At 44.4% G+C, this 11,838-nt stretch overlaps 1 protein-coding gene across 2 annotated transcripts in view; it reads right to left on the bottom strand.

The window, feature by feature from the left end:
* Position 1: 1 nt before the first annotated feature.
* Positions 2–11,838, bottom strand: part of OTUD7B (OTU deubiquitinase 7B) — a 55,266-nt gene continuing 43,429 nt past the window's right edge. For both annotated transcript variants that reach the window (XM_025983080.2, XM_072766660.1), the window contains exons 7-12: positions 10,662–10,774; positions 8,426–8,553; positions 7,967–8,116; positions 7,263–7,377; positions 5,913–5,997; positions 2–4,924 (exon numbers count right to left, since the gene is read on the bottom strand). In XM_025983080.2, coding sequence (XP_025838865.1) covers positions 3,716–4,924; positions 5,913–5,997; positions 7,263–7,377; positions 7,967–8,116; positions 8,426–8,553; positions 10,662–10,774 — 1,800 coding nt within the window. In that variant the 3' untranslated portion in view covers positions 2–3,715. The remainder of the gene's footprint in view (positions 4,925–5,912; positions 5,998–7,262; positions 7,378–7,966; positions 8,117–8,425; positions 8,554–10,661; positions 10,775–11,838) is intronic.

Below are 11,838 nucleotides of genomic sequence, written 5' to 3'. Positions count from 1 at the left end.
GTTTTGATACAATCCTTTTATTTTGTTGATAGAATCCAGTATGAGGGAAAAACTTTTGACTAAATCTTGTAACTCCTAATAAAATGAGCAGAGATCAAGGCAGGAATTTGGAGATCTATTCTATAGTATACTTGCTTCATCAGGGCTGGTGTGAAGAATATTAGGATGGAGGGGTAGCACTGTCTTAAAAGGGGAAAATAAGAACCCCAACTATTTCCCCTCTTCAATAAAATCCCCTATAGGTACCCCAATGCCCTGGATTAAAGGAACTAAGTGCACTTGTATAAGCCTGAGAGATACCTTCCCTCGGGCAGGATTACAGGATCCACCTCCCCTCCAACCACATACCCCTCCTTAACCACAGAATTTTGGGTGCACATCATGTACCCCTCCACACCCACCTCCCCAGCACAGTAATTGCATGGGCTTGCCTTTTCCATCCCCTTATCTTCCTAAAATACCACAAACCAACCAGTCTGTTTTCATTTCCCAGGCATTATTCCTTCACCCTCCAGCCCACACAACCCCCTCAAATAAAGCAAAACAGTCTTTACTCATCCCTACAGAAAAACATCCATTGACTTGGGGCCCCTTATCCTTAGAATGGAGGATTTTTTTTTTTTGAATGCCTCAATAAATAGTTACCTTCCCAAATTAAACAAAAATAATTTTGTTTCTGAATAAAAAGCTATAGGGCCTAAATAAAGTCCTATTTTATCATACTCACCCCTAGACAACCCCCCCAAAAAAATTTCTACCTTTTTTATTTGAAAAGAGGTCAAATAAATTGAGACTGGTTAGTTTATAAGTCAAAATAAAAACAAACATGACACAAGGTTTGTTTTTGTTCATTTGTCCTGTTTTTAAAAACAAAAGCATTAACTAGAATCTAATAACAAATCAAATCCAAATACAGCAGTCCAGCGGAGAATTAAAACTTTCCTGGTTTTATTCTCTGGGAAAACCCCTGGTCTGTTTTCATTCCTATTGGTCCAGGCCAGAATCCTATGCTGGAGATCAGCACCTATGGGAACGCTAGGTGAGCTGTCCCAGGTGTGAGCTGGAGCCACCTGCAGTTTGGGTGCATTTTGGGGACAGAGGCTCAAGAGGTGATGGTCTCACCCAGTGTTGTTCTATCCCCAGAGACAGCGTGAGGTGAGCAAGGCACTCACTTCGGGCACAAAATTTAAGGGGTGCTCCCAAACTCAATAACCAACATACTATTTTAATGCAGAATTTTTTGAAAATCAAAACCAATGTAAAAAATCTACAATGAACTAAGTATCAAAATTGTAAAGACAAGATTCAGCCCCATGCTTGCTCAATCAGCCTTATTTCCCTTGCCCTTAGTCTCAGTCCTGTTGGATCCTATCTTTAAGATTTTGATATTCTATTCATCATGGATTTTTTTTTGCATTGTATTTTAAATATTGCATTAAAATGGTATTTATCTTAACTACTGAGTTTTTCGGTACCCCTTAAAGTTCTGTACAAAAGGGGAGTGCACCTTGTACTAGTCCCAAGCCTGCCCAGAAATATGTACATCCCCTCCTTTGGAATCTGTCTCTGACCTCAGTGCTTCCTTAAAACCACTCTATTTTCAGATAAAAGCCTAAGAATTAATAGCCATAGGAAATGGTTAAATCAGTAGACTATCAGATTTGAAAAATGAGTGACTTTCAAGTCTGCTGAAGAGAGAGGAACCTTTCTAAACTGTAAGCAGTTCCAATGAAGAGGATGTTCTTGACAGGATTTGTTACCAGGGGGTACGTGGGATGATGAATTTCCTGACTGGGCAGAAGCAACATATGGCAATTACAGGTCCCCAAAACACACACACACACACACACACACAGCAATTACAGGTCCCCAACACACACACACACACACACACACACACACACAAAACCCACGTTCGGTTTAGAGCAAATGTGGGGATTACATTCCATGAGATAGGTTAGGAGTACATACCTCAAAAGAGAAATCCACACAGAAAAACAGCCCCAATTAACACTCTGGACACTTAAGTACACTTATTCCCCTTCTTCATATGTACCCAGGAGTGTATATAATTGCATAGTTGATTTTTTTTTCCCCAGAAAAAAAAAAAAAAAAGAAAAAAAGAAAGCAAAAGGGAAACTGGCCCAGGATAAGTCCTCCAGTTTAAAGCTCTTAGAAATGGTGCTGGTCAGAGTAAAGGCTGCCCAGACTTGTGCTTTGTGCAAAACGCAAAGGAGCTCCCCCTTCTGTGTTAGTAGGCCCATTACCACCCTCTGGGAAAAAAGGTTGTTAGGGAAAGGGGGAAGCCCAAAGACAGATCAGCTCATTGGGAGTAATCTGTTATCTGTGGTTACAGTTCACTAAAATATATTTCTCTAACTACCTTTTTATAAATTGCCCCTAACCCCTACCCTCATGTTTCAACATTGATCCTATTATCAAAAATATGTCTACTTACAAAGTATTTTTTTGTTATTTTAATAAACTAACCACAGATTAAAGTCAGCTATGGCTTAACAAAAGAAGCCGGGATGTTAAGTTTGTTCTCCAAAAGTAGAGAGGAAGGAGAGAAAGAATCACTTAAATAGGAAAAAAAAAAATCATTTTTTAATATGTTTTTCTCACTGGGGTCTTTTTGTTTCTTTTCCTTAAAGAAAAAATAGTCCAACTAAGTTACTTTCTATAGAAACACAGCAGCAGAGGATGGTAGTGCTCTCTTTAGGTTTTTGGTTTTGTTTGCAACAGTCTGGCCAAAGGTCTGTCCTGCTCCCACCCTCCCAGGTTGTACTCACACCCCAATGTGTGGTTATTGCTAAGTAGTTACAAAACATCACCTGTGCACCCACCCACTCACCTGGAGAAGATCCAGCCATATAGCTATTCTTCTCATTACTCTTCCCTTCCCCTGAGGGAATTTTTTTTTAATAAAATTAAAGTTGTTAAAAAAAAAATCACAACCTTAGCTGAGCTCAGCCCTCAAAAAGGATGAGGAAAAGATAGGGGGCAATCAGCAATTTCCTCTCGAACTAGAACAGATGACAGATGGCTGTTGAGAAAGAAATCAAACTTGAGAGGAAAAGGATTCCCCTATGAAGTTCTTCCCTTTCCATCTCAAACTGATTTAAGCTAACAAGCACCCATGAGAACACATTACTTGCCTTGTCTTTCCAGATCTTGAGGAGGAAGAGTTTATCCAACCCTAATTTCTACCTTAATTCATATCAATAGCAAATCTAATTCCCCAGTTTCCCTCCACATTCCCAACTCCACCATCATGTGCTTTGTTTCCAACCTACAGGAACTTTGGTCTATTTTTTTTTTTTTTTTTTATTGACTGAGAACCTCCTTTGCCTGCTCCTACCCCCCACTTCTGCCCACCTCCCCTCCCCCACACACTAAACCTTCCCCTCATTTCCCTTAGGTCCTTGGGTGTACCCAAGCAGTGATGAGACAGAATCACCATCTTTCCCCCTTGGACCTCCTGGGTCCCATCAAGATGGACAAAGGACTAGTGCAGCCCTCCAGGCACCATCGGCCGGACCTGCTCTTGCCAGCCTGGCAGCTCTCTAGCGCACACACACTTAAAAGTTTCTAGCCAGGCTCCTGCCAACATTACTGCATTTGCCCCATCTGCATGGGGGCTGGGTCTTGATGAGCCAATTAGTTGAGCTTAACTCTCTTTGTTTAGCCCCCGTGCCCTCCAAGGTTCTCCCACTCAGAACCTGTGCACCAGCAGCTCCCCACCCGGTTCACGCTCCCTCCTCCTCAGTTCTTCCCTGTAACAGCAGGAACAGAAGTTGTTTGTCTCAGGGTGTCCATAGAAGCTGCAGTTCGGTTGTTTGCACTTGGTCTGGGTTGGAGGAAGCCCCCGCGGACCTCCAGCCCACCCATCTGGCTCAGGGGGCTCTCTGTAGCCATTGCTATAGGAATCAGCCACTCGGAAGGGGGGTGGTAACAATGCACCCCTGTGAACACCATCCTTGGAGTGACTGCCTGGCTCCAGAGAAGGGATGCAGTCCTGATGGGGGTAGGGTCGCCCTGGAGGGCACTGTCTGGGGAAAGTGGCATATGGCGGCAGGCCCCCCCCACAAGGACCCCCTGCGAGCTGCCTCCGGGGTTCCTGGCAATGGACTCCAGCCCCAGCAGGTCGAGGGATAGTAAAGCCCCCAGGGTAGCCAGCAGAGAATGCCACAGCCTTGGACTCCACTAGGGGGGCAGTTGGCAACTCCTCCCCGCCATCTGGCTCTGGCTTTTTGGCTGGAGGAGGCCCACTCCCCACCCCTCCATTCAGGATCTTCCTCTCTGCCTCCTTCTGCTTCTGCTCTGCCAGGAATCTCTCCTCGGCATCAGAAAGGTAGCGCTGGATCATCTCCTCCTGATACTGATGACGGTGACCCATCTTCAGGGTTCCAACAAAAATAAATTTCCCCTCCCCTTGCATTGCAATCCTCATAATGCTCAAGCTCTGCATCACTTCCTGGCTATACTTGCTCCCTCCATTACCAACAGACTCAGCTGCAGGCTTCTCGGAGACAGGCCCATCCCCAGCCGCCTCCTCCTTGCTACCCTTCCAGCTCTTCAGCGAGTTCTTTTTCTTCTTGTCCAGGGTCTCGGTGCCACTGCTTAACCCTGAGCCCGCGCCTGCCCCTCCAGGCTTGGAGCCCTTGCTATGCATCAGGCCTCCCATGTTCTTCTTGAGCTTGCTGCCCAAGGTTTTGCCAAAGCTGCCCAGTTTGTTAGCCACAGAATCTGCTCTCTTCTTGTCTTTATCCCGACCTCTCTTTGACTTCTCTTTCCGCTTGCTGCCCTCATTGCTCGTGGAACTGCTGCCAACAGACTCCTTGTCTGATTCCCCGGACTCGGGAGTGGACCGGGGCTCATCTCCAGCTGAGGCTGTGGGGGACTCAGGTTGTGCCAGGGGAGCCTGGAGGACATAAGCATGGTATTAATGGTTGTCCCACTGGGCTGAGTTGAGGGAAGGGCCCAGGGACCTCTAGGCCATCTGTCTGGCTCATGGCTCATGGGGCTCGCTGCAGGGTGGCTACAGGAATTAGCCATGTGGAAAAGGGCTGATTACACCCCTATGTCCTCCAACCCTGGAGTGCCTGCCTGGTTCCAGCAAAGGGCTCTGTCATGATGGGGAAAGGTCACTCGACGGGAGGCACTGTCCTTCCCCAGCCCGTCAGCTCTCCCATGGACCGAGGAAAGATAGAATCTAATATCTGACTTTTATCTCAGCCTCTGTAATCAGATTCCCTTCTGTAATACGGAGATATCAAAATGAAGCCCGCTGCTCCTTCTAGAGCAACGAGCAACTATACAATACATGGCCTCTGGGTAAGGAGGAAGAATATTCCATAGATACTAGGATATCCTTTCTTAGAAATTTCTCTGTGCCAGATTCCGCCCAAAATTAATCTCAAGAAAGTGGAACCATTCTTCAGTCCCTCAGCTTTCAGACATCCAGCACTGGAGTCTGTCAGTTTGCCCTTGTTCCTGCGTTCCTGTTCTATGGAGAATGATGACATCCTCAGACTCTACCAGATCAGGATCTCCTTAAGCTATACTGTTTCCTCTGGTAACCTCCACAGAGGTCTACATATACAAGGGTCGGGACAAAGTACAACCATGTCAAGTTCACCAAAAAGTCTAGAAAACTTTTCTTGAAGAATGCATACTAGTATCGCCAAGTAGAGCTTGACTGGAGAGGAGCTGTGGAAAGTGGAGGGCACCAGCAGGTAAAAAGGCAGGAAAAAGTGTCTTCTGGAACTTATCTGACATTTTCCCGTTATTCCTAACCTTGAATCATCAGCTACCACTCAAAAGAGACTCAGGGACCACTACCAGATCACCTTGTTCTCCCTGTTGCTGAAAATGAGGATGTTCAAGGGCGAGGTCAGAGAAGTCCTCACCTGTGCATCAGTGGACACTGGGATCCACTTCACATTCATGTAGCCATGCAGCAGATGCAATTTGACCTCTAGGGACAGGATTACACTGTGAAGAGGAGGAAAAAAAGAATTGAAAACATACCGTGACCTTTAAAAAGCAAAGCGTGTGATCCAGTTGGAAGGTAGGATGGGAAAGGGCTTTGTGGCTCAGGACTCAGACAAGGTTGGGTCTAAATTATAGCTCCACCCATTAATACTAGGTTTTTATGACCTTGAGGCAAGTCACTTCACCCTCCCTAAAACTCAGTTGGGGTTGATAATGGGTATAGATAATATCTACCCTCTAGGGTTGTTGTGAAGATTAAAATAGTATTGGAGAGGACCCAGCATAATGTCTGGAAAATAGGAAATACTTACTGAATAGTAGCCATTATTGTGGCTGGTGTAAATATTATTAAGTGGTGTAAATTTTATTAATAATAAAATAATATTATTTTGATATTTAGGTGATAAGTTATTTTATTTTTTTTATAATAAATTTATTTTTTATTGGTGTTCAATTTACCAACATACAGAATAACACCCAGTGCTCATCCCGTCAAGTGCCTCCCTCAGTGCCCGTCACCCATTCACCCCCACTCCCCGCCCTCCTCCCCTTCCACCACCCCTAGTTCGTTTCCCAGAGTTAGGAGTCTTTATGTTCTGTCTCCCTTTCTGATATTTCCCACACATGAGAACTTATTTTAAAAGACAGTCTAAACTCTGAGTTTTAATCAAACCCTCTCAATTGGATCTCAGTGTCAGGAGCCCAAAGAAGAAAACACTGGATAAGAGTTAAGGGAGGAGCTTTTACATTCATACCCTCTTTGCTGGAAGCTGTGGAGGGCACAGGCTAAAAAGTAAACCTGCTTTGGGAGGTGATAGGGAGGGGGGCTGGCAGAAAGAATGAGTTTTCCTTGCTATTTAAATTCAGAAAGGCAACAATCCAAAGCAAACTAACTATTTTGGTCAGTTATGTAAAAACCCCTCTCATGGAGGGCGTGGCTGGCTCAGTCAATAGAACATGCAACACTTGGTCTCCGGGTTAAGTTCGAGCCCCATGTTGATGTACAGATTACTTAAAAAATAAGATCTTAAATAAATGTTTAAATAAAAAAAAAATAAAACCTTCTCACTTGGGCTGGGAGAAAAAGCAGCTGTGTGTTGCAAGAATCCTGGTGCCCAACCTGTCCCCCACCTTCTCCATCTTCCCCAAAACACCAGAGCTAGGATGTGGCTGTCTTGCCTCTGAACTGAGGAAAAACCCCTGGGGAAACGGATGCTATATGTGGAAGAGATGCCTAGCAGGTGAGAAGGCTAGGCCTGCCTCACCTGGCCAATCGGACGTTGTCATTGTCATCTTTGCCCCATTCCCAGCCCTTTCCAGGGTCCACAGCAAAATGCAAGGGCAGCAGCTTATGCTCTGAATCTGTAAGTGGGATCACAGCTGGGGAGGAAGAAACATATCATCAAGGAGTCTCTTTGAGGAGAGAGGAAGGCAACTGAACACAAACTGACTTCACTAAACAGGAGGCTGAATCATCTCACAGGCCTCGAACTGAGTTCACCCCTCAGTTTTCAAGTGTGAATTATGCTGGTATTAAAAACAAACAGACTGGTTTTCCCTTACTAACCAACACACAATTTAGGCCTCTAATCTCCATGACTCTCCATCAGCCAGTCAAATGCACACTCATGATGTGCTTGCCAATTAACATGGATTCAAGGAATTCAAAGTCATTATTATGACAAGTACTTGGAAGGTTCTATGACCTTAACACATACACTCTTTACTCCAGAGCAGGCAAATACAGGCAGGCTACTATGTTTTTCCCCAAAGCTCTTTGTCAAATGTATTTATGTTTAATTTAAACACGCTGGTTTATCTTTAGCTTAGTAAAACAGTATCAGTGTGCACTGTCTGGGCTTGCATGTCACTTAAGTCTTCCCTCCTACGCTCTCTCCCATTTCAGTTTTTCCAAAAGAAAACAAAGCAGACCAAAAGATACCACAGACACCAACACTGTATTCAGCACCTTGTTCCTTGGCATTCTCCTTCTGCTCCATGGACACAAGTGCAGAAAAGTGGGCCTGATCATAGGCGAGCACCAGAGGGGAGCGGTGACACTGGCTGGCTGGGACCTCCAAGGGCAGATAGATTCCCCCAAAGGGAATAGGGGCAAATGCTGCAACAAACCACAAAGACTGTTATTCAGGAGGTGTTCTTGCCTAGAGGGCAATCCCCACGCCCCACTCTACCACATGAGTTCCCTCATTTCAATTCACTCTAACCCCTAATTAGTCATTCATTCCTAAGAAGCCTCATCAATTAACCCCAACTCCTTTGCTCTGGATCCTTTGAGAACTTCACATTGTTCTCATGTATACCTTGTTTCTCCCCATAGGTCCATATAGCCCCCTTCGACTCCTCCTCTCAGGACTTCGCCCAAGGCTCTGCGAACAGAAGGCGCACAGGGCAGTGAGGACTGACTCACCTTCCCCACCAGAGTCCCTCAGCATGGTGTCAGCCACAACGACTATGGGCCTCCTGAGCACATGGGCGAGGACAAACACATGGAATTCTTCTAGGCTCTCATAGACAGGCTCCTCTGGACTCTCCACCCTAGAAGGAGTACAAGGGGAGTGTTGGAGGGGAGGGGTTACAAAACGAAACAAGATACCCCCGACGACCAGTTCTGTAAAGAGGAAAAAGAGGAATATCCTTTTCTTGCTTTCTAAACTTAAGGCTGTCACAGACAGAGCTGATCATTTCATGCTACCGTGGCTGTTTCTCTTCCCGTTTCAGAGATGGGGAAATACAAGAAGAGAGATCTAAAGGCCCTCGAGGCAAAGCAGTGTTAGGAATCTGGAGGTAATCCCTCTGCTAAAACCAATCGTGTTCGAGTCTTTCCCAATTTGCTTTATCCTGTAGCTCAGTGCACAACTGTGGAGCCTTTCTTTACCCACCACAACTACCCAGACAACACATGCATCATAGTTGACAAAAGAAAAGAATAAAAATTCCTCTCCTATGTTCCCTTAAGTGAAGGAGAGCATCTCACCTTCACCATATCTACCTAGTAGCCTAATCAGAACTCTGTGAAATATTTACTCTTCTTTATCTCTCATCTTCAATTAATCACCTGGCTTAACCGATTCCATCTCCCAGCTGTCTCTTGTATCTATCTCCTCCAGTCTGTCTGCAATCCACCACTCTTGTTCACACCCATGCCCTCTCTCCTGAATTACTACAACCCAGTCTCACTGCCCTCCACTTCATTGCCCGCTCAGCTAGCAGTGTGCTCAAATACATAAATTTGCTCCTATCACTCATATACACACAATTCAGGGGCTTCCTGATCCCTGAAGCCAGGTTCGTCAACGCTGGGTACTTGGTACAAATGCAGATTTCTGGGCCATAGCTCAGTCCAACTCAACTGAACTTCCTCAGGGTGGAGATCTGCATTAACAAACCTCCCATATTATTTTTATGTACAATCAAGTCTGGATAGGTTATAATTTTTAACTTCGTGTTAAAGAAAATGTCAAAATTTTAAACATTCAAAACTAGGAAGAGTATTATACCTAAATTCTCATGTATCCATCACCCAGCCTCAATAATTTAAAACATACAGGCAATGTCATTTCACCTAGACCTTGATCTATTTCCCTATCAGTCCCCACCCTTGCCCCAGCCTACCATATCAGATGATTTTGAATCAAATCCTAGACATCATATCATCCATAAACATTTCAATTTTATCTCTAAAAATAAAGGACTCCTTTTAAAAACAACCACACAACCATTAATACCACACTTTAAAAATTTAACAGTAATTATTATTATTTTTTAAAGATTTATTTATTTATTTATTTATTTATTTATTTATCTATTTATTTATGATAGACGTAGAGAGAGAGAGAGAGGCAGAGACACAGGAGGAGGGAGAAGCAGGCTCCATGCCGGGAGCCTGATGTGGGACTCGATCCCGGACTCCAGGATCACGCCCTGGGCCAAAGGCAGGCGCTAAACCGCTGAGCCACCCAGGGATTCCCCCCAATTTAACAGTAATTAAACATGTAGACATTGTTCACATTTCCCCAACTGTCTTATAAATATCCATACATTCCCACTAGTTGATTTGTCTAAGTGTCTTTAAACTTAGGTTCCCGCTCCCTTTTTATTTTCCTTGCAATGTATTTATTGAGAAAACTGAACTGTCTGTCCCATAGTTTCTCAAAGTCTGGACAGGATATGATTTTAATTCCTTAGCATGATACAACAGAAACCTCAGCATGGCACACAAAACTCTTGTTACCCAGCCTCATCTATCACTCTATACCACGTACTCTGTATTTTGGCAGTGCTAAACTACTTATAGTTCCTAGAACATACCATGCTGTCACATACTTCTGTGCCCTTGCCATGGCCTCTCTCTTTCCTTTTTTTTTTATTTTTATTTTAATATTTTATTTATTTATTCATGAGAGACAGAGAGAGAGAGGCAGAGACACAGGCAGAGGGAGAAGCAGGCTCCATGCAGGGAGCCCGACGTGGGACTCGATCCTGGGTCTCCAGGATCACACCCTGAGCTGAAGGCTGATGCTCAACCACTGAGCCACCCAGGCGTCCCTTTCTCTTTCCTTCCAACATCCTCTTAGCATGAAGTTTTTTGGACACTAAGGACTCAGGAAAGATGATTTCCTACTCCCTCGCTTAGCCATACTTACCCACCACAGTTGGCTCCATTGGTACCTAGATGCATGCGGGGTTCACTCGAGGCAAGCTTGATCAGCTCATTCCATTCCTTCTGCCATTCATCTTCTGTGTAAACCAGCCCTGACTGTGTAAAAGACAGGCAGGGGAGATCAAGCAGTCAGAGGCTAGGTTCACGGGCAGTAGCTATCCCAACTTACTCACACTGGCCCACTCCCTATTCTCTTAGCATTGTGCTTACAATGTGTAGTAAAAAGTCAAATCTCTTCTCCCTCTCTTAGTCAAAGTCCACAAAAGAAAAGTCTATGACCTCTCTCACACTTCTTTTTCTTCCATTCTTTTCTGACCCATTTCAGTCCAGCTTCTGTCTCTGTCCACCAGCCTGCCCCCCTTTGCCCCATGTACAGCACCTTACCTACCTAACTCTGCAAAGGACAATGACCTTTTAATTGGAAATTCAGTGGACTCTTTGGTTCTTGTTTTTCTTAGTCTTCATGTCGCATTTCAACTCCTTATTAAATTTCCTTCTCTTTAAGGTTCTGCAACACTACTTTCTCTTATCTCTCTCAACTCTGTCCACTCTAGCAATATTGGTATTATGTCAACAATATTAGCAGCTTTGGTTCCTTCTGGGTGATCTCATCTACTGCCATCTATATGCTCAGGACTCTAAAATTTCCCTCTCCATCCCAGACCTCCTCTGAATTTCTATACTATATTCACATCCAGCTGCATACTGAAGATTGCCACCTGCTCATGACTGCCTCAAACTACAGGCAGTCAAAATGGAACTCCTACCTCTTCCAAAACCCACTCTATTTCCTGTATTCCTGCCTTAGTGAATAGCACTGAATATCACCCAAACACCTAAGCTAGAAACGAGGGAGTTAGAAGTCTCTGCTAAAGGAGAGACTTCTCTCCTTTTGCCCACCCCACACCTGGATTCCTTAGTCAATAATTATTAAGCATGCCTATTGCAATGGACCCTTAATTGGTTTTACTACTTCCAGTCATGCATTCTTCTGATCCATTTTCTACAGTGTTACCAGAAAGGTTTTTCTAAAATTAAAATCTGATGTTTGTTCCCTGCTACAAATTATTTTAAGAACCATCATGACCTGGGGCACCTGGGTGGCTCAGTAAGCTAAGCGTTTGCCTTCAGTTCAGGTCATGATCCCAGATCCTGGGATT

Source organism: Vulpes vulpes, chromosome 8 (genome assembly GCF_048418805.1).
Source record: "Vulpes vulpes isolate BD-2025 chromosome 8, VulVul3, whole genome shotgun sequence".
Classification (NCBI taxonomy): domain Eukaryota; kingdom Metazoa; phylum Chordata; class Mammalia; order Carnivora; family Canidae; genus Vulpes; species Vulpes vulpes.
Note: the sequence above shows the minus strand (reverse complement) of the source record. Positions and strands in the feature narration are given on the sequence as shown.